Raw genomic sequence first — 24,865 nt, 5'->3', positions numbered from 1 at the left:
TCTCTTCTGTGCTGTGTCTTCATTGTAACACTCGACACCTGCAAAACAGTCTGGATCTGCCAAACTGGGGGCAAATAGAATTAAGTCTACAATTTATAGGGGTTCACAAAGTATGACAAATGCATGTGAACAAATGTAACCTTTTGAATGCATGGCACCCTTGTATGGGGCTGCTATCTCAACTTAAACTCGGCCTCTCTAAATCTGACCTTTGCTTCCTCTCCCTCTGACGTCTCGGTATCTCTCGACTGTCACTCTCTCTGAAAATCTAGGTGTTACTCTTGACCCTTCTCTCAACACATCTTTCCTGACACAATTGCTTTCTTTGTATGTAGCATCTACCATATCTGTCCTTTTCTTACTGTTGTATTCCACCCAATTCCTGGTCCAAGCTCTTGTACTCTCCAGATTGGAGTCCTCTCTCCTTTTTCCTCTTCAGCTTATTCAAAACTCTGCTGCTTGTCTTCTGTTCTCTCAGCCTTCCTCCTCTCATGCTACCTCTGCTTCACTCTGTCTTTGCTGGGATTCAATTTAAGATGCTTGTTCTTGCTTGCTGCCTCTCAGACCCACCTGTTCAGACTGCCCTTGTTGATCTACCCCTCTTATTATGCACTGGACTTACCTGACCTCAGCACCATGTTACTGGATCCTCAGCTAATGCTCTATTCCATTACTAATGTCATTGTTGATATAACTGCATCCTAGTTCACACTGTAGTCTAGTAGTATTATTGCACTAACTGTAAACTACACTATTTAAATATGAAGCTTGCATTGTAACCCTGTACTGCCCTGTAACACCTGCAAGTCTGCTTCAATAAAGGTGTCTACAAAGTAAACTGCAGAACACAAATTTTGATTTGCGCATTTGAAGACTGACAGCAGGAAGTAAAGCGAGAGGCAGAGAGTGAGTAAGTGTGTGAACCTCCAGGGTTTGATGTAATATTTAACTGGATGGTGTGTCTCTGAAATGGCCAGGACTTGCTTTTAAAGGTATAAACAGCAGTGTAGGGTGACCTGGTCATGCATGGAGATTACAATACTCCTGGACACTGTGCTGGGCTTTGGTCGTGCTTGTAGATTACAGTACTCCTGGACACTGTGCTGGGCTCTGGTCGTGCTTGTAGATTACAGTACTCCTGGACACTGTGCTGGGCTCTGGTCGTGCTTGTACATTACAGTACTCCTGGACACTGTGCTGGGCTCTGGTCGTGCTTGTAGATTACAGTACTCCTGGACACTGTGCTGGGCTCTGGTCGTGCTTGTAGATTACAGTACTCCTGGACACTGTGCTGGGCTCTGGTCGTGCTTGTAGATTACAGTACTCATGGACACTGTGCTGGGCTCTGGTAGTCCCAGAAGGGCATCTGTAAACAGAGTATTTAAATGCTGGTAATGTATAGTGAGTGCCCCCTGCTGGTGGACAGAGGAGCAGTCCAGTTCATCAGATTATCTATAAAAAGCAACGTCCCACCACTACACACTCAGACACACACACCAGGGATGAAAATACAATGCAATATAAAGCGCACTCCCTTCACGCCATGGCATCCCACAGCGCTGTCCAAAGTTAAACACAAAACAAAATAGCTCTCATATATGTACATAATATTGCTCTCATATCTATCTATCTATCTATATATATATATATATATATATATATATATATTTAATAGAGAAAAGTGTAAAGTATTGCATGCAGGCAATAAAAATGTGCATTATAAATATCATATGGGAGATACTGAAATTGAAGAAGGGAACTATGAAAAAGACCTAGGAGTTTATGTTGACTCAGAAATGTCTTCATCTAGACAATGTGGCCTTTTTTATAGCTTCCCCAACAAAGATGCTCGGATATATTGTGAGAAGTGTTGAATTTAAATCAAGGGAAATAATGTTAAAACTTTACAATACATTAGTAAGACCTCACCTAGAATATTGTGTTCAGTTCTGGTCAGCTTGTTACAAAAAGCATATTGCTGCTCTAGAAAGAGTGCAAAGAAGAGCAACCAGAATTATCCCGAGTTTAAAAGGTATGTCGTATGCAGACAGGCTCAAAGAATTCAATCTATTCAGTCTTGAACAAAGAAGACCACGCGGCGATCTGATTCAAACATTCAAAATCCTAAAAGGTATAGACAATGTCGACCCAGGGGACTTTTTTAACCTGAAAAAAAAAACAAGGACCAGGGGTCACAAATAGAGATTAGATAAAGGGGCATTCAGAACAGAAAATAGGAGGCACTTTTTTTACACAGAGAATTGTGAGGATTTGGAACCAACTCCCCAGTAGTGTTGTTGAAGCTGACACCCTGAGATCCTTCAAGAAGCTGCTTGATGAGATTCTGGGATCAATAAGCTACTAACAACCAAACGAGCAAGATGGGCTGAATGGCCTCCTCTCGTTTGTACACTTTCTTATGTTCTTATAATACATTCCAGTTACAACCAATTACATAAAAGCACATTCACAAAAGTGTGTTTTCATTTTCGATTTAAGAATCCAATGTTTCAACCTGCATAATGGTAACTGGAGCGGAGTTCTGGACAAGCTGAATCCTTCTAGGTTTAGTGACAGGTTTACCAACAAGCAAAGAATCGCAATAATCAAGACGAGAGGTTATTAATGCCTGTGTCACCGTCTCTGCATCTCTCATACCCAGAACACGCTTTCATCTGGAAACATTTCTCAAATGATAAGACGCTGTTCTGATACAGAAATCATAAGAAAGCGTGAGGTCCAAGATAACATCTGGGGTCTTCGCTAGTGGAAGCTAAAATGGAATTGCCTCCAAAAATGATATGGACTGGATTACACTTTGCTAAACCTAGTTTAGAGCCAATTAACAAAACCTCAGTTTTATCTGGTTTTATTTTCAACCAGTTTGTAGCCACCCAGGATGGGATCTCAGTGAAACACTTACAGTCCACACGTTTTTAAGTGCGTTTATGAACGATAAGGGAGGAAACAAGCCTCCCATTTCTTGGCAGTTTGATACAGACGACTAGCTCAGATGTTTAATTAAGCACATAGTGCGCGCGCACTATGTAAAATGCCATTTGAAATGATACATATTGTAGCGAGCACAGGGATTAATGGAGACACGCACACAATAGCTCTTTTAGGTAATGCAGTTTATTAAGCAGCTAACAGCAAGTCAGCGCCAACCAACCAAACACGCACACACAGCCCTTCCCCACCCCAGAGCACTACTCTGCCTCTCAGGGTGACATTCACATACTTAACAAACAACACCAGAAGGGTAATAACAATTACAGGGAAATGCATAGAACAGTACTGGAACTTTTACAATAACAAACAAATAAACACAACAACAATAATTCCGTTTCTCCCCTACCATAGTTCGTACTCCCAGCATCCTCTGCTGCACATTAACCAAATGTAGGGGACTGGCTCCGGGCACAGCGCCCTATTCGCCGACAGGTGACAACGGCGAGTCAGTCCAGCCGTGCCCGTTACACAGCCCCCATCTTAGGGCCGAACGTCCCGTCGGCCCAACACTTAATGTCTCACAAAGTCAGAGAGTCCCGTGGGTGGTCGACGGATACGCTGGCCGCGCTGGAGCACAGGTGCAGCGGGCTGGGAGTCAGCTGGAGCCGGAATGCTCCTACCTGGGCCACCAGCTGGTGAACTATTCGGTTGTTGCAAGGGGGAAGCGCTTTCCCTGTCCTGGGAGCTGGCCTCCGCGCTGGCTGCAGGGACAACCGAGTTTGTTCCGGGGCGGTAGGGGGCCAAGCGGTCTTGGTGGAGCACAACCGCCCGGCTACGGGTCCGCAGCCGCACTCGATAAGTCACCTCGGAGAGCCTCTCCAGAACAACACAGGGGCCCTCCCAGTTACTGGCCAGCTTGGGGCAGAGTCCCTTTCTTCGCCGGGGGCAGTGAACCCAGACTTGCTCCCCAGCTTGAAATCCCCGGCCCTTGCAGTGAGTATCGTATGCCCGTTTCTGACGCTTGCCAGCCGAGGTGAGGTGCTTCCGAGCGTAAGCATGGGCAGTGTCCAATCGGTCCTGTAGCTGCTGGAGGTATTCCGGGCCGGCAGGTTCCGGAGTGTGGAGCTGAGGTGGCCGGCCGAACACAAGGTCCACTGGGGTGCGGAGCTCTCTCCCAAACATAAGAGCCGCTGGCGTGCACCCTGTAGATTCATGCACTGCAGTCCGGTAGGCCATTAGGACCAAGGACAAGCATTGATCCCAGTCACGCTGGTGCTGGGAGGTCCACATGGTCAGCTGGGTGGCAAGGGTGCGGTTAAACCGCTCCACCAATCCATCGCTCTGTGGGTGTAGTGGGGTCGTCCTGGTTTTCTTAATACCCAGCAGCCTGCACACCTCACCAAACACCTGCGCTTCAAAGTTACGCCCCTGGTCACTGTGTAGCTCCTCGGGAACCCCAAACCGGCAGAACATGCCTTCCAGCAGTGCCTCCGCGCAGGTAGTCGCGCTCTGATCGGGGACTGCGTACGCCTCGGGCCATTTAGTAAAGTAATCCATGGCCACCAGGACGTACCGGTTGCCCCCCTCCGTCCGTGGAAACGGCCCTAAGATGTCCACACCGACGCGCTCTAATGGTGCCCCCACCTGGTACTGCTGGAGCGGGGCATGAGAGCGGTCCAAGGGGCCCTTCCGGGCGGTGCACTGGTCACAGCGTCGCACATAAGTCTCCACATCACGTCGGCACCGTCCCCAGTAGAACCGCTCCCGAAGCCGACCCAGGGTCTTGGCAACGCCGAAGTGTCCAGTGGCTGGTCCGCCATGCACGGCTCGCAGGACGGTCTCTCGGAGAGCTTGAGGAACCACTGCTTGTAACCGCTTGCGCCCTGTCGCAGGGTCTGTCCAGGCACGGTACAGCACACTTTCCCAGAGGCTCAAACATTCCCATTGCGCCAACAGCGCTTTTACCTCCGGGGAGAGGGCTGACACCGCACGTCTGGCTGGGCGCTGACCCGCCGATAACCAGCGGATCAGTGGTGCCAGCTCAGCGTCCAGACCCTGCTGACGCTGGATCTCCCCCGCTGGCAACTCAAGGGGGGTCTCCACAGCTACAGTGGCAGCACTTACTTGCTCCTCCAAGGACCGCTGTGCCTCTCGCTCCTTCATCCGATGGCAGTGCTTACAGTCCTCAGAGAAGCAGGGGCGACGGGACAGGGCATCTGCATTATTGTGTAGGTGGCCAGCCTGGTGCTGGACGGAGTAGTCATACCCTTGCAGTGTCTCTATCACCTGTCCTTCGGGCTGTCCGAACGGTTTTTGGGGATCAGGGAACGCCAAGACTGGGGCCTTCACAAGGGCCTCTCGCAATTCCCCAAAGGTAGCTGCGCAGTCGGTGTCCCAGCTGAACCGGCCCCCTTTCTCGGTCAGGCGGTGCAGGGGCCTGGCGATCTGAGCAAAGTCCTTCACAAAGCGGCGGTAATAAGACGCCAGGCCCAGAAAGCTACGCACCTCCGTCACAGTCCTGGGGACCGGCCAGTCCTTTACAGCAGTCATTTTAGCAGGGTCTGTGGCAATGCCGTCTGCCCCGACAACGTGTCCGAGGAAGTGTGTTTCTCTTCTCAGCAGGTTGCACTTCCCAGGGTGGAGTTTCAAGCCAGCTCCACGGATGCGCTCGAACACAGTCCGCAAGTTCTGCAGTGCCGCCGAAAAGGTTGTGGCGTGCACCAGTAAGTCATCCAGGTACACAACACAATGGGTCCGTGGAACTCCGGCGAGCACCCGCTCCATCAGGCGCTCGAACGTTGCTGGGGCACTGCACAGTCCAAAGGGCATCACTGAAAACTGCCACAGACCCTGGCCAATGGAGAATGCAGTTTTCTGTTGTGCCTCAGGGGCCAGCTCAACCTGCCAGTATCCGCTGCGCAGGTCGAGGGAGCTGAACCAGCGGGAGCCCGCGATGTAGTCCAGAGCTTCATCGATTCTGGGGAGGGGGTACGAGTCCTTGTGGGTCACTGCATTCAGTTTGCGATAATCCACACAGAACCGCAGTGACCCGTCTTTCTTTTTTACCAGCTGGGCTGGCGCGGCCCAGGGGCTAGCCGACGGTTCAATTACCCCGGCAGCGGCCATTTCCAGAATCATGCCCTCGGCCGCTTCCCGCTTTGCCAAGGGTAGCCGCCGTGGCCGCTCCCGGATCGGAGCCGCGTCTCCCGTGTTAATGCTGTGCTGAACTAATCCAGTCCGCCCACAGTCCTCTATGTTTGCAGCAAAAATGTCCAAGTACCCCCTTAATAGTTCCCATAACTGGTCCCGCTGGCCCTGAGATAGACCCTCCTTACTCCTGTGCCACAGCGCTTTCACCGCATCAGTTGTCCTGCAGTCCTGTGTTCCACCGGTTGTGGTTGCAGGGGGCGGTGAAAGTTCTGCAGGGGAGGGGGCGGAGACAGTTGAAGCCCTTGCAAACTCTGTCGCCGATGTCCTGTCCTCTGCTTCTGGGAGAGGCCGGGTCCTGCCCCCCGCGTCCGACGAACCTCCCTCGTCTGGCTATGCCGCACGGTGGTTCTGGTGCGGCGTTGCTCCCCTTCCTTCTCCCGACCCGGAATCAGGCGCAGTTGGCTCTGGCCAAGGCACAGGGTTCCCTCAGCCAAGTCGATGGTAGCTCCTGCTTTGTTCAGGAGGTCCACGCCCAGAATGCAGCGATCCTGTATCTCCGCCAGCCAGAATTCGTGTTGGATCGTGCAGTCTCCGAGCTGGATCTCCAGACGCCGTCGTCCCAGCATTGACGCGACCTGGCCGGTGACAGTGCGGAGGCGAACCTTGGTGGGCGTCCAGCCTCCCAGCCATCCGTCACTTTCTCTGGGGAGGACCCCGGGCCGCAGGATGGAGATGGTGGAGCCCGTGTCGACCAAGGCCTTGCACTGCACCCCATTTAGGAGGCAGGGTGCATGCAGACTGTTGCCCTGGCCAACACGGCCCACCAGATCCACCGCGTCGTTCTCATTGTCTCTATGGGTGGGGGAAGGAAGGTGAAGGAGCGGCGGTCCCCCGTTTACGCCGCTCCTTTTTCGTTTCCCGACGACGACGTCTCTTGTTCAGACGGTACTGGGTGACGGCGGCGGCGGCATTGTGCATGCAGGTGACTCGGGCTTCCGCAGTTCCAGCAGCGTCTTACAGGCGTGGCCTGCCTGACAGCGGCGGTATCCTCGTCTCCATCGCTATCTTCCCTTCCTCTGACCGCGCAGACTTTGGGGATCCGGACTCGCTCGCCCTCCTCGAGCACGGCCTCAATCCTTAGGGCATGGGTTAAAGCCTGCTCTAGGGAGGTTGGGGCAACGAGCCGAACCTGTTGTCTGAGCGCGGTGGGGTTCAGGCCACGGATGAACGCCTCCATCGCCAGGTCTTCTTGTACAGCTGGAGGTAAACCAGGATACCCCCTCCGTGTCAAGTATTTAGTGTCCGCGGCCAGTATCCCGAGTTTCTCGCCACTGGCTCTCTTGCGCGTGGCGAGGCGATCGCGCAGGCTGACGGCTGACTCCACTTGTCCAAAGCCGTGGATAGGGTATGGAAGTCACACGGCTCCTCTGGGTCTAAATCGAGCAATGCTTGCATCGCCTTCCCTTCCAGTGCTGCCGCCAGCTGCCCCGACTGTTCTTCTATTCTCCAGTTGTTTGCCAAGGCTGCGAGGCGGAACTTTGCTTGGTAGGCTTCCCAGGGCGCAGTCCCGTCATAGCGGCCTGCCTTGACGGCACTCTTGTTGGCAGGCTGCGCTGGTTCCACCGAGGCAGGGGGCTGGGGCCACCCAGGCTGATAAGGGTTCACGCCACTTTGGTTCCGTTCTCGGCCGTCCTCTTCCCCGCCACCGGCGTGCTCGCAGCCTCTCCTGGAGTAGCCCGCTCGGCTAGCCTCGTCTAGGCTGCTGCTCCCGAGGCATCCCGCCTGGTTGCCGTCTTCGGCGTCTCTCCGGAGGTGGCGCGCTTGGCTGCCAGCTTCTTTCTGCTGCAGCAAGAGTTCGCCGCCGTGGGTCTGCTGAAACGCGAGTCTTGCTTCTCCGCGTCGCCGCTGGGTGTTCTGCATCTGTCCCGTCAGCTGGGCAATCTGTTGCTCCATCCTCTGGATCTCTTAGTCCATCTTCCAGCTGCGGATTAAGTGCGTGTCATCCATCCCGCTGCTGACACCAGTGTCACGAGCACAGGGATTAACAGAGACACGCACACAATAGCTCTTTTACTCTTTTATTGAGATTTTACATTTTTTTACATTTACACCCATTCGTTTTTTCATTCATTTTACATTTCTTTTAAAGATGACATTCATGCATACAGACATACATTTTGTTTTAAAAGCATTTAAAATACATTTAAAAACACCAAGACAATTGTGCTTTGTACATGGTTAAAACAGACACAGATTAAAATCAACATGAAAAAAACCTGTGCTGTTTTAAAAGTGACTGGAAAAAAAGAACCATCTATAAAAAACCAGTGCTTGTGAGGGCCGGGGAGTGCTCTCTAAAAAAGTGAACATAAACCTAGATCTAAAACAGGGACAGGGGAAAAAGGGACAGTGTATAAACAGTGAGTTAAAATTCTAAAATTTTAAAACACTTAAAATGTAACTTTTAATAGTTTACATTAAAAATCTTAAAGATACATAAAACAAAACAAAACAAAATCAAATAAAACATTCAAATTAAATCAAAGGTCCATAAAACTGAAACAAAAAGACTACATAAAACCAGGGCACCGTTGAAAAACGGTCATGCCAGCTAAAAAGGGCGGAATGCTGGCATGACAAAATAAATAAAAGGCTTAGCGGTGCCCCGTAGTCCCGCTCCTAGGAGCTAGCGGTTCCAGTTTTTTCCCTTATTCCATCTTCACGTCCTGAAGTCCGGCGATCCTCCACTCCGCGCAGGCCTTGTCCTTCCCGAGGGTCCGGATGTCCAGAATTACAAAGTCCTTGATAAGAGTTTGTGCCCTTCTGGTCGTGGTGATAGTGTCTAGCTCCTGCTTGTGATAGACACAGACGTTACGGCCTTCCCACAGGATCTGCTTGACAACATTGATGACACGCCAAACGCACTTAGCTGTGCTGGTAGTGATTCCTCCCGCAGGCCCATAGAGCACAGTCTCAGCGGTCATCTTGGCCGTGTCAGCAAACCTGTTTAGGAAGACAGAGACAGAGAGCCAGACACTGCCAGCCACATCACACTCCCAGAAGATATGGGCTGGTGTTTCTCTCTTGCGGCACTTTGCATAGGGGCATGTTTCTACTTGGGCTAGTCCCCTCCTGAACATGAACGCTCGAGTGGGGAGTGCACTGTGGACGGTGTTCCATGCTATATCCTTCTGGACATTACTGAGGCAGCTGTGAGACACATTCTCCCAGATTTTTTGGCTTTGGGTGAGGGAGAAAGTAGCTACTTTTTCAATTTCCTGGGAACCGGCAAGATATTTAGTTACAGCCTTGTATTCCCAGGAGGCCAATTTTGCTTTATCTAAGCCCAATTTATATATAGTGTCCCTTAAGGTTCTATAATACAATGGGGGGTCCCAGGAGTACGGCACGGTGTTATCAATAGTGCAGAGGCCCAAGGCCCTGAGACAGGTGGCAAAATAGAAACGATTCATGTAACATACCTTCCTGTCCAGGGCCTGGATGTTCTTGATAGTTTGCGTGAGCCCCTGCACTCGGGTGAGCTGCACAACGTCCGGGACCCCCTTACCTCCCTTCTTGTCGGCTTTACTCAGAGTGGCTCGCTTTACCCTCTCCATCTTGCTGCCCCAGATAAAGCGGTGGATAATGCGATCCACCACTTTTTTGGTGGTCCTGTCTGGGGGAAAGATTTTTCCTACATAAGAGAGGATGGGGAACAGTATAGACTTGGTTATTAATACTCTACCCGTCATTGTTAAGGATCTTGTGCTCCATCCGCCAATCTTTTTACGGACCTGGTTAATGGCCGCCGTCCAGCTCTGGGCCCCCGAGCTATTGTTCTCGAAAATGAGGCCCAGAATCTTGATTTTGTCCTTTTTGACAGGGTACATGTCCGACAGTTCCCTATCTACCTGCCAATTTTTAGACACGTAGACTTCGCTCTTGGACTTATTAATCACTGCCCCGGTCGCCGTGCAGTACTTCTCAAGGATATTACTAATCCGAGGTACCGACGATGTGTTGGTGCAAATGAGTGACACATCGTCCATATATGCTGTTGTTTTGACCTGGACCCCGTTGGATCCAGGCAGCTGGAAACCAGTTATATTGGTATCCCTACGAATTGCCTGCAGGAGGGGTTCAATGCACACGACATATAGCAGTGGGGATAGTGGGCAACCCTGTCTGACCCCTGACTGGATAGATATTTTACCAGTCAGGTGCCTGTTCACCAAGACTCGGGTACTAATGTTTGTATATATGGTTTTAACCCACTCCCTAAGTCCAGGAGCGAATTTCATCTGGTCCATCACTTTGTACATATATTCATGGCTTACCCTATCGAACGCCTTCTCCTGGTCAAGGTTGAACAGGCAGAGGGGATGGTTCCGTTCTCTAGAATAAGCCAGAATGTCCCTTGTTAACATTAAAATATCCGTGATGGACCTCCCTGGGACGCCACAAGCCTGGTCAGGGCCAATGACCAAAGGGAGGTGTACTTGTAGCCGGAGCATCAGAGCTTTGGCTAGTATCTTGTAATCCACGCAAAGGAGGCTGATTGGGCGCCAATTCCGTAGATCTTTAACTTCCCCTTTCTTATGAAGGAGAGTAATTACACTCTCCCGCATAGAAGGGCCCAACCGCTTCTCCCTGTAGACCGCTCTGTAGACTTCCGCTAAATGGACTTTTAGCGTGTCCCAAAAAAGATGGTAATACTCACCCGGGATGCCATCTGGACCTGGCGTCTTACCGGTGTTCATGGTCTTAACCGCCTGGGTGAGCTCCTCCAGCGTGAGTTCTGGGTCCTTCTCCTCCTCCTCGTCGTCCCGCACTGAGTCAGGCTCCAACTGGCTCAGGAACCACTCTATCAGGGTGTCATCTGTAGCTTTGATGTTATACAGGTCCCTATAGAAGTTCTCTACCACTTTTTTCACTCCCTCACTATCCTCTACTATCCTCCCCCTGCTGTCGAGCATGGAGGACATCAAGTGCCGCTTCTCCCTCGTTTTCTGGAAGAAGAAGCGAGTACACTTTTCGTCTTCCTCCATTTTTTGCACTTTTGCATTGTGCATGACCTTTCGTTGTTCCTCCCTACAAAGCACTGAAAGATCTAGCTTGGTCTGGGCTATCTCGTCGCTTACAGGGAACCCCCGAAGCTGAAGCAGGCTCAGACGCTGGAGGGCAGCATTCAGGTATTTATATTTGGCCCTCCTTTCTTTTGCTTTCCTCTTGCCTGCTGCTATGAAATAACCCTTAGTTCTCATTTTGACCATCTCCCACCACTCTATAGGGGAGTTGAATAGGTCACGCAAAGTGGTCCACTCAACAAGCCTGCTCTTATAGGCTGCAGCTATGGAGGGGTCATCGAGTAAGGAAGTGTTTAATTTCCAAACCCCTGACCCCATCTGGGAGGTCTGAGGGACCTGCAATGTTACCTGCAGGAGCCTATGGTCAGAGAAGAAGACGGCCTGGGTGTCTACTGCCGTCTTCGTAAGGGAGCTGGTATGCAGGACGAGATCTATACGGGAGAAGGAGGTCCCAGATGAGCTCACCCAGGTAAAGGGAGGCACCAGGTCCTTACCTGCATCACACAGGGAGAAATCAAATATTACGGAGGACAAAACTCTACTAGAGCGGTCGTTGCGTGGCCTGCTCCGGTCTACGTCCCTCAGAGCACAATTGAAGTCACCTGACACGATGACGGGTACGTTCCCCAGCAGGAGTGGACGCAGCTGTGGAAAAAATTGAACTCTTTCGTTTTGGTTAGTGGGTGCGTAGACATTGACCAGTCTGAGGGGAGTGTTGTTGTATGTCACATCCACGCTCAGAATTCTACCAGGTTCTACCTCCCTGCTGCTGCGGGAGGTAATAAATGGGTTTTTAAACAGGATACCTACTCCGTCGGCTCTGGCTATGTTGGAGCCCGACCAGAAGGAGTCCCCCAGGGTCCAACTCTCCTTCAGGTCCCTATAATCAGGGCTCGACGAAATACCACACTCCTGCAGAAAGATGAGATCTGCTTTCAAGTTAGCTAGATAGTTTAGTACATCAAATCTTTTTTGTGTCTCCCTGATGCTCCTGACATTAACAGACACACATATCAGGGCCATCAGGGTAGCTAACAAGAAAAGGAGTCGCTGCGTCCACCCCATAGCGACTATGATTGGGAGGTCGGGACACTCTTCCTACTCTTAGCTCTACGCTTGCTTCGAGGGGGCTTGGGCTTATTTGCAACTCCCATCACCCCTGAGAAGGTACTCACTGCTGCCTCGTCCAAGAAGGCACCGTCTTTATATGCACAGTACGTGGAGTTGTTGGGGCTATTCAACTCCCCACAAGGTAAGTCTGGTGGAACTTGCTCAGGGCCCCTCGGAACGTGTGGGTCAGCTTTGTCCTGGGGGGGGGTTATGACAGACAGCATTCTTTGGCTGTTACCGTCTGTTGAGTTGGAGCTGTTAGCAGACTTCTGGCTTACCGCGTCCAGGGGTATTCCCATGTCCTCCAGTGCTGTATCTAGGAGGACCTCTAGGGGGCCCCTGGTTTTGCCCATACAAGGGAGGGGGTCAAGGATGCTTTGAAGGGAGGCCCTTCGCTTGAAGAGGGTCATTGCTACCGAGGTACTGCTGGTCAGGGAAGGTGTTGACCCCGACCTCTCCCTCGGTGCATTAGTGAACACCTCTTCTGCGAGGTGTGCTAGGGTTTGTGCCAACGACTGGGAAGGCTGGCTGGGGATGCCCTGGCTGGCTGCTACCTGCCCACTAGGCGGCAGTGTAGCCGTCCCACTCGCCTCCGTCTCTGCCTGCGAGGGCAAGACTGGGGACTTTGTGTGGACATTAGCTGGTTTTGGATCTATGGGGGCCACCTGCAACTTGCTGTCTTTGATCCTGATCTTTCTTTTCCCCCCCTCGTCTCTACCCTTTCTTTTCCCCACCCTCTGCTGGTTCTTCACTCCCTTCCCCTCCTTCTCACTCTCACTTTCACTGTCGCTTTCGCTTTCCTCCCCCACGGACTCAATCCTTATGGCGTCATAACGAGAGCCGAGGGGGAGTGCTGGCGCTGAGAGGGCCCTACTCAGGGGGGGGCCGCTGCTGGGTCCGGGCTCCCTCCCTGCCTCGTGTTCTGCATCAGAGGAGCTACTGGAGGAGCTAGTGGAGTAGCTGTTGTACTCTCTCTCTGGGCTGGGGGAAGGGGTCCTCGTAAAACGGGACATGTCTCGGGGGCGGGGGGGTGAGGGGGGTGCTGGTGATGATGGTGGTGCTGGAGTCTGGGTCTTGGATACTGTTGGTGGTGATGTGGACTGATCTTTGTTACTTGCTCCCTCTTCCTGCTCAGGCCTAGGCTTGTTCATGTTTGCCTTGCTGGCTCTGGCCATGTTGGCATAGGAAGAGGGGCAGTCCTTAAACAGGTGCCCCTTCTTTCCACACAAATTGCACTGCCTCTCTTCTCTGCAGTGGCTGGTCTCGTGGGGGGCGCCGCAGTTCCTGCACTTAACTACAGTACATGCGGCCGCCAGGTGTCCTAATTCCCCACATTTCCTGCAGAGTTTTGGCATCCCATTATAGAATACCAGCCCTCTGTTGGGCCCTAACACTATGGAGTTTGGAATGTGGCGGACGCCTCCAATGCCCGATGGATCAACATTAAGGCGTACCAGCCAGTTTCTGGCTCCTGTCCAAACCCCATCTTCGTCTGTAATTTTCCTCCCTTCTGATGACACATAGCTCTTTTAGGTAATGCAATTTATTAAGCAGCTAACAGCAAGTCAGCGCCAACCAACCAAACACGCACACACAGCCCTTCCCCACCCCAGAGCACTACTCTGCCTCTCAGGGTGACATTCACATACTTAACAAACAACACCGGAAGGGTAATAACAATTACAGGGAAATGCATAGAACAGTACTGGAACTTTTACAATAACAAACAAATAAACACAACAACAATAATTCCGTTTCTCCCCTACCATAGTTCGTACTCCCAGCATCCTCTGCTGCACATTAACCAAATGTAGGGGACTGGCTCCGGGCACAACGCCCTATTCGCCAACAGGTGGCAACGGCGAGTCAGTCCAGCCGTGCCCATTACAATATCATATGATAAGCATCCCCAGCGGCACTGTTAGCATCACGTGTGTGTGTGGTTTGATTTGTCGGCCGGGCGACTCCACCTGTATTTCTGTTCTGCAAGTTGCTCTACAACTGGCATCGTCTATAAACGTAACACAGACAAAGGGACTATTTTAATTGCATAGAACATGTTGCATATTAAACTTCATCAACTGTGTTCATCATTTTCTTTTCATTCTTCTAACTGTTAAAACAATGGGGAAGAATAGCAAAACATTCATTTCAAAGGGAAAGGGACTCTTACTTTATTACACAAGTTATGGCAGTGGCATAACACAGGTGTGTCCAATCATGGCCCCGGAGGGCTATTCCACTCCTGGTCTTTGTCCCAACCAGGTTCTAAATCCTCTAAATAATGTGTGCGCTTCACAGCTGGTTTGAAGGGTGAATGAAGCACGCTTGCCCTCTCATCCTCGTTTACTACACGCGCATATGGGATATTGCATCGATTACCACAAAGGATGTAGGCGTCACAGTTAAAGCAAAGGCTGTGAAAATATTAACAACTGGGCAGCTTCACGTTAAAGTTGGGTTTTAAAAAGTCTCGGTGTGCGAGTTTACCTTTCCAAAAAAAAAAAACCCGCGTGAGAATGATGGCGCGTGGAACCCGATTGGAGCGTCAATGAAGCCCTCGCGCGGTCTCGACACCTCTTATAAACCCCCAGAGCGCAGTAAGCGAGGATACAGCCTGACTGCAGGGACTGGAGCGACAAGTGGCTGCGGGAAAACAACACCAATGTGTCGGAGCGGGCAGAGGATGATGATGCTGCCGCCTTGCTTACTTGTGGCGTGCTTGCTGCTTGGATTCGGCCGGGCCGCCTTGTCTTGGACCGGGGAGACCCCGCTGCTGCAGCCTGGGAATGCGACTCCCAACCTCGGTGAGGCGTCAGAAAGGAGGCTTACTTTTTTGTTTGTTTTTCTCTGTCAGTTTGTTTTTAAATGTGCTCAGTTCCACCTGCACTGCACAGTGCCTTCGTTACAAACAGATAGACACGGGGCGTCCTTCTGCAGTGATTCTCTACCGGTTAACTTTGCTTCCTCTCGTTCCTCCCGCTAGACTCCTTCCACACTAACGTCCCAAGCGAGGATGATGACGGCGGCGAGACAGCCTCCACCGGCCCGGCTCTTAAACCGGAGGATCCCGGATTAATCTGCTACGAGGATAGAATGACACTCAAGCTACCCGGCACTGGCGTGAAGGCGCTCCGTGTGCGAGGTGAGGGCGAGGAGGGGCCTCGGCGACTCCATACAACGCTTTATTCATATGTACTGGTTTATGTATGACTGGAATACAGAACTAAATGGTGCGTGTGGGTCTTACAATTAAAATGCAGTGTAGTTAGTTGACCAAGAAAGTAATTTTATTCTAAATAACAGCAAAATATTAGCTGGATATTTGACGTCTGTTTTAATGTTTGTTGTACTTCCTTGAATCGAGCAGCTATTGAAACCTGGCAAATCCTGGAACATGCATTTAAGATGACAGCATTCCCTCTTGTCTTGTTTGAATCTGGTCTGTGTTTAATAGACCCGCCTCCGTCCTGCTACTAGATGGAAATAAATCGCATGTTTACTTTAAACTTCGGGCACGTGGTCCCGGTGTAGCGACAAAGTGTTTCATCGTCAGAATGTGGTGCGCGTACCCGTCTAACGCCAGAAAATGATACGCTGTGATCGACTACTGCACACATCACTACAAACAAGGCACTATCATACAGGTTTGCAGTGTTAGATAACCCAGTTTGTTCATCACCAGTTACAACATGGCCCTTTCAGATGGTCGTAGTTGAGCTAAAATCACTTGTGCATGGCCGGGCAAGCGCAGCACACAGTGTACCACGTTTTAATGTGTACCACACCTCTCTCTCCCGTGATGGATGACATCACGCGATGTTTCTATATTTATTTTAGTGAAGAATCGACTCCTTCCAGTGGCGAGCCTGGCCGGGTTTTGCAAGTACAGCGTGACGTTTAGTGGGGGCTACAGCTTGTTCTCGACGTCATTCAAGGGCTGCAACGTGAAGATACAGGTAAGTTGCTTCATCTCCTTTTTACTGTGGGTTTGGAGAATTCAGAGACTCTGGATCCGACAGGATGCTCCTCAATCACTAGAAATAATTTAATAAATAAATGCTCTTTTAATAATTGGCTACAATGTTGGGTAGCAATAGCAGGTAGAGTACATCAAATGGACTGGTTCTGTATTGGTCAGACCGATTTCTCAATTGTGGGAACGGAGGGACCGCATTGAGTAATGAATGGTTTCTGGTTAACCCATGAAGTGTCTTGTGGTTTTAACTGGCTAATACCTCTTTAATTTTAACTAGCTGCAAAAGTGAAGTTGGTGTAGTGTCAGATTGCATAAATACAGCTTGTGTTTGTTCTCAGAAATGTTGTACTCGCTGGGTTAATACCTCACCATTCCAGACTTCTTTGATGGCAGTATTGGCCACCCCTGGTGTTACTGTCTTGTTCCTTTTAGGAAATCAACGGGATCTCCTCCTTTGTGCTCACCGTGTTCTTCGCAAGGAGAGGGGGTGCAGGGCTGGTGATGAGGTGTCCACAGAGCACCCCCAAACTTCTCCCCAGCGCAGCCTGTGGGGTCACCACTGTGACCTTTGAACTGCCAGAGGGACCCCTAGAGGAGGTCACAATCATAGGTGAGACCCTGATTGTCAAATGCTGTTCTGCATGTCTAGTGTTCTTCCTGAATCTGAACACAAGGGCTGCAACAAGACACTAATGTCACGACCGTATCGATATGAAGGTGTGGTACGATCTGTATCAATGTGATGGGCTACTTGTAGATGCCGAATGAGATCAAACGATCATTTAGTGGCTATTGTTACATTGAGACTGGGATAGTGGTGTGATCCTAGCAGCTATAACACACCCTTCATGGCTTGTGTCCAACCATCCAGACCTCTCTTTACATTGTGTGGACACCATGATTGTCTGGCTCTGGCTAGAACTACAGCTCCCATCATGCCTATGCACCTGCAGCAATGGTGAGTGATGCTGGGAGCTGTAGATTGAGTAGTGAGCTATGCTGTGGTCTTGTATCGCGATACAAACTATATCCACCTATTGCAATATCATATCTTGACTCCTTTTAATACACAGTGACTTCTAGTATTTCACATTTGCATGAAGCTTGATATTGCTTCTCATGTTGTGTGTTTTCTCAGACCGGTCTGGTTTGGAGATGCTGATCAAAGACGCCCCAGATGAATGTGCTTTCTACCTGATGAAGGGAGACGGGATGAATGTGCTCACAATCTCTTACTATGCCAAGGATGAAGGCTGTCCTCTTCAAACACAGGTACAAGGTCAAAGCGTGCACTGACTGTCCTTCAATAATCTCAACCGAGGACCAGCGGCCGTTGGCATAAAACCCCTTGCTGAAGCGTAACAAGGATACACTTTTCCCTTGACTGGGATATTGACTCCAATGTTTCAAGCTGTTTTCTGCAACACGCTTGAACTCCAAGGGAGGGAATTCACTTCAGGTGTTTTATAGGAGCAGCCACTGAACAGCACTCAGCCCTGCAGCCCTTATAGCTGGGGCCATTCAGGAAGGCAATTGCACAAGATTTGAGGTAGAAAGATGCATCACTAATTCACAGAATTGCCCTTAATCCATTAAGTATCAACATGTAGTTGAAGTATCTGAACACAAGAAGTTGTATTTGTAATTTGGTACCTTTCTGTGTTTCTGGCTAACAATTACAGTATCAATGTTAAAGTAAAACGGGTAGATGAGTTAAATACTCGATGACAAAGTGAAGCCTGTCCTCCAAATCAGGACTGACTATTAAATGTTACAATTTACTACAGCAATTGTAGAAACTAACAGTTAAACTAACCTCTGTGCTTTCGCAGTGGTAAAGTCTGCAATTGTAGCTTAATCTAGTCTTTGGCAAATCTGGTGCATGATTGATGTCTGTCCTAGTCCAGTCCAATGTTCCTGCAACAATGTAAATTTATTGTTTTAATATTTGGGCAAGAAAAGCTTCTCCCCTGATGCTACTGTAACAGTCTAAAGCCGGCTCAAGGCGCTATTCTAACCTGTCTTCCTCCCAGAACAATACCCTGGTCTTCCATGTGACGTACAAGGACGCGGAGGGACGGCCAGGCTCCATAGAGCAGGAGTGTCTCCCATTCGAACCCCCTGCTGTCTGTGGCCCCTCCAGCATGAGTACAGATCTTCCAGAGGGGCCACTAGACCAGGTCTTCATCCTGGGTGAGTCTGCAGTGGGAGGGGCTGGTTTGTAAAGCCTCTTGCTCTTAATCATGAATGCAATAGTAGTGTACCCATTCCAGGCTTTACCAAGAGCTTGATTAGCCACTGTGTATAGGGAACAAGTTCACATGTCTTAAACTCCTAGTGACACCAGGAATAGCTGAAACTGCTATGCGATGGGAGTGTTATTTCCAGCCCTGGTGTCAAAGCTTATAAGAGTTGGAATGGATTTTAGAGATGGTCAGCACTCCTCCTAAAGGGGGTGGATGGGGGGTCAGTGATCATGTTGCAGGGAGTGCAGCAAGACTCCTATTGCATAGTAGTTACTATGAGCTTCATTCGCCACAGTGTAGGTATCCAGCTCAGGGGTGTCTTATTCAACTCCTAGTGAGACTAGTATTGGATCCTTAATTGTACTTGCATAAATCACAGTAGATCCATTGGCAAGTTACCCTCCCAATGGCATGAGTGCTGTAGCTATACCCACCTCCTCCTGTCCTTGTAGATGGGAAGAACAACCTGGTTGCTGTGAAGGCCAATGGCAGCTGTGGCTATGGGCTGGTCCAGGGGATTGGGAAGAACTACTTTATGGCTCCTTACGATGCTTGTGATGTGCTGAAACAGGTGAGGCTGTCTGTGAGCAAGCAGGGACCCTTCAGACCTAGTCAATTACTATTGGACCTGTCATTTACAATGTAGTTGAACTTGGCACACCTGTGCAATTCCTGCATATTTGTCTTGCCCACAGTAACAGCTCAGCAGTGTGACAGTACAGTGAAAGCATGTGTGAAGCATTGGGAACGGTACACAAAAAAACCAGAGCAGGGTAAAACTAACCCTTCAGTTTCCCAGTGAAAGCATGCTAAAGCGTGGTAATGGCTGATCATGCCATGCTTTCACTGAGCCTAGTTCTTGGCAATGGTAAATCATGCATTTTTGTGGGGACTTCTCATTGTGTAACCCTTATTTCTCTTTGTAGAACATTGACGGCCACGTCCATTACTCGCTGTCCGTTTCCTTCTTTGATGTAAACGAGGTGACTCGCTTGAGGCATATGAAGTGCCGTGTCTTGGCTAAGCGTGAGATCCTCCCTCCCCACCCTGCTGGTGTCTCGGTCTCCTGCAGTGAGGGGTGCATGACAGTGCTGCTGCCTGCCGGTCCTCTCAACCTGGTCAAAGTCAAGGGTGAGTCTGGGGCTGGCTTTTGACTGTCAAAGCCATGATTGTCATTTGAGCACTTGCAAATTGAGTCTCGTTCTATCTTCAGCTGCTGAGAGTCATCATGCTTTTGTCTTGGTTTATTGTAATGCTGATTTTATAAACCTATTGACTGTCTGTATCTGGGGGGTGTATGGAAGCTTGCTGTGTTTCACACTAACATTTTTACACATTTAGAGAACAGCTGGTCCAATCAACTTGTTCAGGAACTTTGGCACAAGCTATTGAGTGTCTGTATCTGGGGCTGCATGGAGGCAGTCTGTGCTGCATGCAGTGGATGTAGATCGAGGCTTTGTTACTGATGCTATGATTACATTCAGAACTGTGGCAATGGGTGATGGATGGCCCTAACCCAGGCTTTGTTTTGATCTTTTTGTAGATGACTCCAATAATCTGGTTGGGGTGCAGTCTGCACCAAGTGCTTGTGGCTACACTCTAGAGGAGAAGGATGGAAAGACCGTCTTCACAGTGTCTTACACGGCCTGCCATGTCAAGACCTTGGTAAGAGCCTGCCCAACTCGTGAATGGGTGGACTCTGCATCCAGTCCTTGGGTTCAGAGCAGGTTTACCAGGGGTCTGCTTGACCTTTTCAATAAAATACCTGAACAAGGTGGAGTTCTGAAAGCCAGGACTGGGTGCAGCAGGGCTAGTGTGTGTCAATCCATTTGTGTTGCTGGATGTGTGTTTTCTATTGTGCCAATGTCTCCACTCTCCCTCCTTGTGTTCTAGAATAACTTGTATGTCCTGACGGTGCTCTTCACCCCCTACTCCTCTCGCCAGAGGGAGGTGACGGTATCATCCTGCCCTGTACCCCCAAATTCCATCCCCCAAGAAGGTGGGTCTAATGAACTCCCTCCTCCCATTGCACAGGATTTTCACCTATTCCAGCTTTTGATCAGAGCTTGATTATCCCCAGGATCTAGTTAACAAGCTTGGGTGTTTTATTAAACTCGTAGCAAAACCCAGTGGTGTGCAGTGACAATCCACTGGGGTAGCAGAGTCAACACCTGCCCCCACCACACAATAACCGTTTTATATGGTCATGGAGGGGGGAAGAGAGAACAGCAAGCGTGTTTTTAATGTATTTGTTTGGTAACCTTGTAATTCGTGTAGTGTGGTTTTGATATGAGACTGCAACCTATAAACATTCTGAATACAGAAAAGAAACCCAGCTTTGAGTAAGCGGAGTAGATGGATGCATTGGGTAGCTTTCTTTTGAGGCTGGAGCTTTATGAATAGTTTGTCACGTGACTCTCCACACTGCTTGTACACAGTCCGTTCTGTATTCCTCCTTCAGTGGCTGAGCACATCTCTGTTTGATATTTTAAAGTTATCAATGTAATGAACTGCCTCTAATCTCTTGCACAAAATTGAGCTTTTCTTGCACTGCTTAGCCTTGCATATGTCCTGCCTCAATGATTAGCCACCTGCGTAACAAGGGGCACATCTGACACTCCCATTGGTTAAAATTACTTCAGACCAGGCAGAATGCCTTCAACTGTTTGTCCCTCCTCTGCTCACTTGTGCTTGGACTACCACAGAATGCAGGTCTTTTATTGGTTGATCATGTTGCAGGACCTTCAGCACAACCTAAGAGTATCAGATTCTGGGGGTGTGGAGGGAGTGACACACTTGAGGCTGCCCCACACCAGATTGGCAGTGGTATCACCAGAAGTGATGTGACCAGTTGGAGAACTGGCTGATCTGTCCAGCTAATTGCTATTGACAAAACAATGATCAAGACTGGTACATAATCATGATGTTGAAATTGAGTCTTCTCTGACACTATTTCAACATGGGTGACAATAAGTCGCACATACCAGGCTTATCCAGTTCCTTTTGAAATGGACTCCCATAGTCTTAATCTTATTGCGGTCCTTGTCACAAAGCTCTGGGTGTTTCCTCTGTCATTCTGGGGACCAGCTTCACCCTGCTGGACCGCATGCATGGAAGCTGTTCTATTTTGTGTTGCCTGTGGTGTGATACATCTCAAGTATAGGTTTTATTAATCCCTGCAGTTGCGCCTGGTGTGTAGCAGCCTTTACTCTTCCAAGCAGCAATCCATACAAACCCAAGCCGCTGTCTCTTCACGCTGAATGGTAAATCTGCTTCCCTGTCTCATTTCCTGCAGGCTGTCTGATCCCAGCTGAGCAGCAGCTTCCCTGTGGCCCCTCTAAGCTCTCTCCAGCGCTGTGCCGGGCTAGAGGCTGCTGCATGAACCCCAAAACCCGCCGCTGCTTCTACCCTCTAGAGAGTAAGCACCCCGTTCCTCTCCTCCAATAGACTGATTTCCTCTTGCATCCATTGGTGTCATGCACCTCTGTCCTTTCCAATGAATGCAGTAAGCCTGGGCTGCTAGTGGGTTCATGGTCATTCTTGGCTGTTTAAAAGCCTGTATTGGATTCAATCTCTCTCTCTCCTCAGTGTGCACGGCAGACGAGCAGTTTGTGTTTGCTGTTTACCGCAAGTCTTTCAATCCTGAGGTCAACCCTGCCAGTCTGGCCCTCGCTGGGGACCAGTCCTGCCTCCCAGTTCTCTGCACTCCAGACTATGCCATCTTCAAATTCCCAGTCACTGGCTGTGGGACCCGCACCTTTGTGAGTTCCTGTTCAGAAGTTTGAATGGAGCATTTCAGAATTGACCCTTTTGATGCATGACATATCAAATGGCTGTAATTAGTTTTGGCCACGTACATTTAATTGGACCAGTGACGTGATGCACTGGATTGTAACCCTCTGTGTGCAGGTTGTGGGGGAGACTAGAGTCTACCTGGCTGAGGTGCAGAGCTTGATCCAACGCAGGCAGTGGACCTACGGGCTCGTAACCAGCGACAGTCCCTTTAGGCAAGTATATAGCCAGAGCTCTGCCCTTATCGCAGGTATACATTGCTTTTTAGATGGAGCCTCTAGTAATGGTGTGGATCACAGTCCTTCTGCTATACTGTATTCAGTGCTCCACTCTTTCTACCCCCAGTCTCCTTGTGGAATGTCGTTATTCTAAAGGGAACGTGGCCAGCACTGGGTTCCTGGTGAAGACCCCCACAGACCTCCGCCCTGCCCCTCACCTGGGGGTGTTTCAGGTGCAGTTACAGATTGCTAAAGGTGAGACATGCCACCTGGAGGTGTATCTATCCATCTCTTCAGTTATTATAAACCAAATACAAAGTTATCAAACGCTCCATTTCAATGCATGTAATAAATCTGTCCTCCAGAACTGAGATCCAGCCGCTTCTACCCCCATGTCTCGCTTAATAGGATGCTGAAAGTCTCTCTCTCCTCAGATGGGACCTTCTCCCAGTTCTACCCCTCCTCCAGCCTGCCCGTGAGTCTCCTCCTGGGGAGCAGAGTTTACCTCGAGCTGCGTCTGATCAACCCCACTGACCCCAGCCTGGTTCTGCTGGTGCACTACTGCATTGCTTACCCACGCTCCTCCAGTGCTGTGTGGGTGCTGCTGTACCAGGGGTGAGTCTGACCATCACACATGTTCTGAGGTCCTGTCAGTCTGCCATAAGCTTTTTTTAACCCTATACCGCTTCTGATTGGATGTCTCTGTCCCTCAGTTGTCCAAATGTCCTGGATTACGGCAGCTCTGCGTCTCTGCACGTGGACGGCCAGCCCCCCCACTCCAAATTGAGACGACGCTTCAGTCTCCGAACATTCCAGTTCCTGAGCAGTGGGCTAGCCCTGGACGAGGAGGTGGGTGGGGTATTAATGGGGTGCTGCAGACTGACCTGGCTCTGCACGGGTCTGTATTGCATCAGTAACAACGCTCAACTGCCAGTGTCTTCAGTGGAAATTCCATGACCAGCATTTAGACTCTCAGTCTTTCTGTCTTCTGCATTTTCGATCTCTGTTGTAGTTGAAGACACGGATGGAAATCCTCCAGAGCAGTTGGGTCCATTCCTGGTTTTGCTATTGGTTTAATCGTACACCTGAGCTTGTTGCCTCTACACTCTGGCTGATCAAGCTTGTAGTAAAACCTGGAATGGGTGATGCTGCTGGCAATGGGAGGTCTTTCCATCCCTGTGAAATTCAGTGCCATATGCTTTGACCAAGTCTCTCCTCCTCCCGTGTATCTCAGATCTCCATGTGCTCCACTGAAGTCTGTTCTCCAGACCAGCGCCGCTGCAATGAGGGTTGCTTTGATGGGAGAGGTGAGTTGCACAATGGATCAAATCCTTCTAGAAAAGGACCAGCGTTGACTCAGGATTCTGTTGATTGGGTTCACACGTGTGTGAGAATTAAGGGGGAACACTGTCTTGTGTGTGTTGCATCATAGCTGGTAATTGTGCAAGTACACATGCATTAATTTTATCCATAGTTCTAATATTTCAGATACATGTGTTGTATTTGAGCTGTGCTGCTGATGCATTTTGAACTGCATGGTTTTTATTGTAGTGATTTTGTACTTGCTATCTAGTGCGTCACACTATTGAACAGCAGTTCTATTGGCTTGTACTTCACTCTGGTACATTGTGTTGCTTCTGATTGTCCCAGCATGCTGTATTCTGACCCCAGCACTGTGCCTCTTGTAACTCCTCCTTCAGACACTCCCATCTCAGTCGACCCCAGTATGAGACTGCGCTGTGCTGGTAATCCCTGCCCAGGGAGGGTGATGCTGGAGGGAGCCTAGTGAAGGAGCTCAGAGCCCAGGCAGGAAACTCAGCCCTAAGACTACAGTAACCATTTCAAATAAAGAGAACAAACCCATCTCTTCTGTGCTGTGTCTTCATTGTAACACTCTCTCCACCTCAACACCTGCAAAACAATCTGGATCTGCCAAACTGGGGGCAAATAGAATTAAGTCTACAATTTATAGGGGTTCACAAAGTATGACAAATGCATGTGAACAAATGTAACCTTTTGAATGCATGGCACCCTTGTATGGGGCTGCTATCTCAACTTTAACTCTGTCTCACCACTTCAAACTCGGCCTCTCTAAATCTGACCTTTGCTTCCTCTCCCTCTGATGTCTCGGTCTCTCTCGACTGTCACTCTCTCTGAAAATGTAGGTATTACTCTTGACCCTTCTCTCAACACATCTTTCCTGACACAATTGCTTTCTTTGTATGTAGCATCTACCATATCTGTCCTTTTGTTACTGCTGTATTCCACCCAATTCCTGGTCCAAGCTCTTGTACTCTCCAGATTGGACTTCTCTCTCCTCCCCCTCTTCAG

The 24,865-nt window shown here is 49.7% G+C and overlaps 1 protein-coding gene and 1 long non-coding RNA gene across 2 annotated transcripts; both read left to right on the top strand.

The window, feature by feature from the left end:
- The first annotated feature begins 14,832 nt into the window (after positions 1-14,832).
- On the top strand, positions 14,833-23,104 carry LOC131699742 (uncharacterized). The gene is made up of 14 exons (XM_058997715.1): positions 14,833-15,106; positions 15,286-15,444; positions 16,140-16,258; positions 16,711-16,888; positions 17,417-17,550; positions 18,312-18,471; positions 18,977-19,095; positions 19,451-19,655; positions 20,068-20,189; positions 20,418-20,523; positions 21,820-21,942; positions 22,113-22,285; positions 22,434-22,789; positions 22,969-23,104. Exons 1-13 carry the CDS (start codon positions 14,851-14,853, stop codon positions 22,686-22,688), a joined length of 2,109 nt encoding a protein of 702 aa, XP_058853698.1. The 5' UTR covers positions 14,833-14,850; the 3' UTR covers positions 22,689-22,789; positions 22,969-23,104.
- A 669-nt stretch (positions 23,105-23,773) lies between these two features.
- On the top strand, positions 23,774-24,397 carry LOC131699743 (uncharacterized). The gene is made up of 2 exons (XR_009308285.1): positions 23,774-23,841; positions 24,235-24,397. It is a non-coding gene; the product is annotated as an uncharacterized LOC131699743 (long non-coding RNA).
- Positions 24,398-24,865: the final 468 nt, after the last annotated feature.

Source organism: Acipenser ruthenus, chromosome 23 (genome assembly GCF_902713425.1).
Source record: "Acipenser ruthenus chromosome 23, fAciRut3.2 maternal haplotype, whole genome shotgun sequence".
In the NCBI taxonomy this organism is placed as follows: Eukaryota; Metazoa; Chordata; class Actinopteri; order Acipenseriformes; family Acipenseridae; genus Acipenser; species Acipenser ruthenus.
Note: the sequence above shows the minus strand (reverse complement) of the source record. Positions and strands in the feature narration are given on the sequence as shown.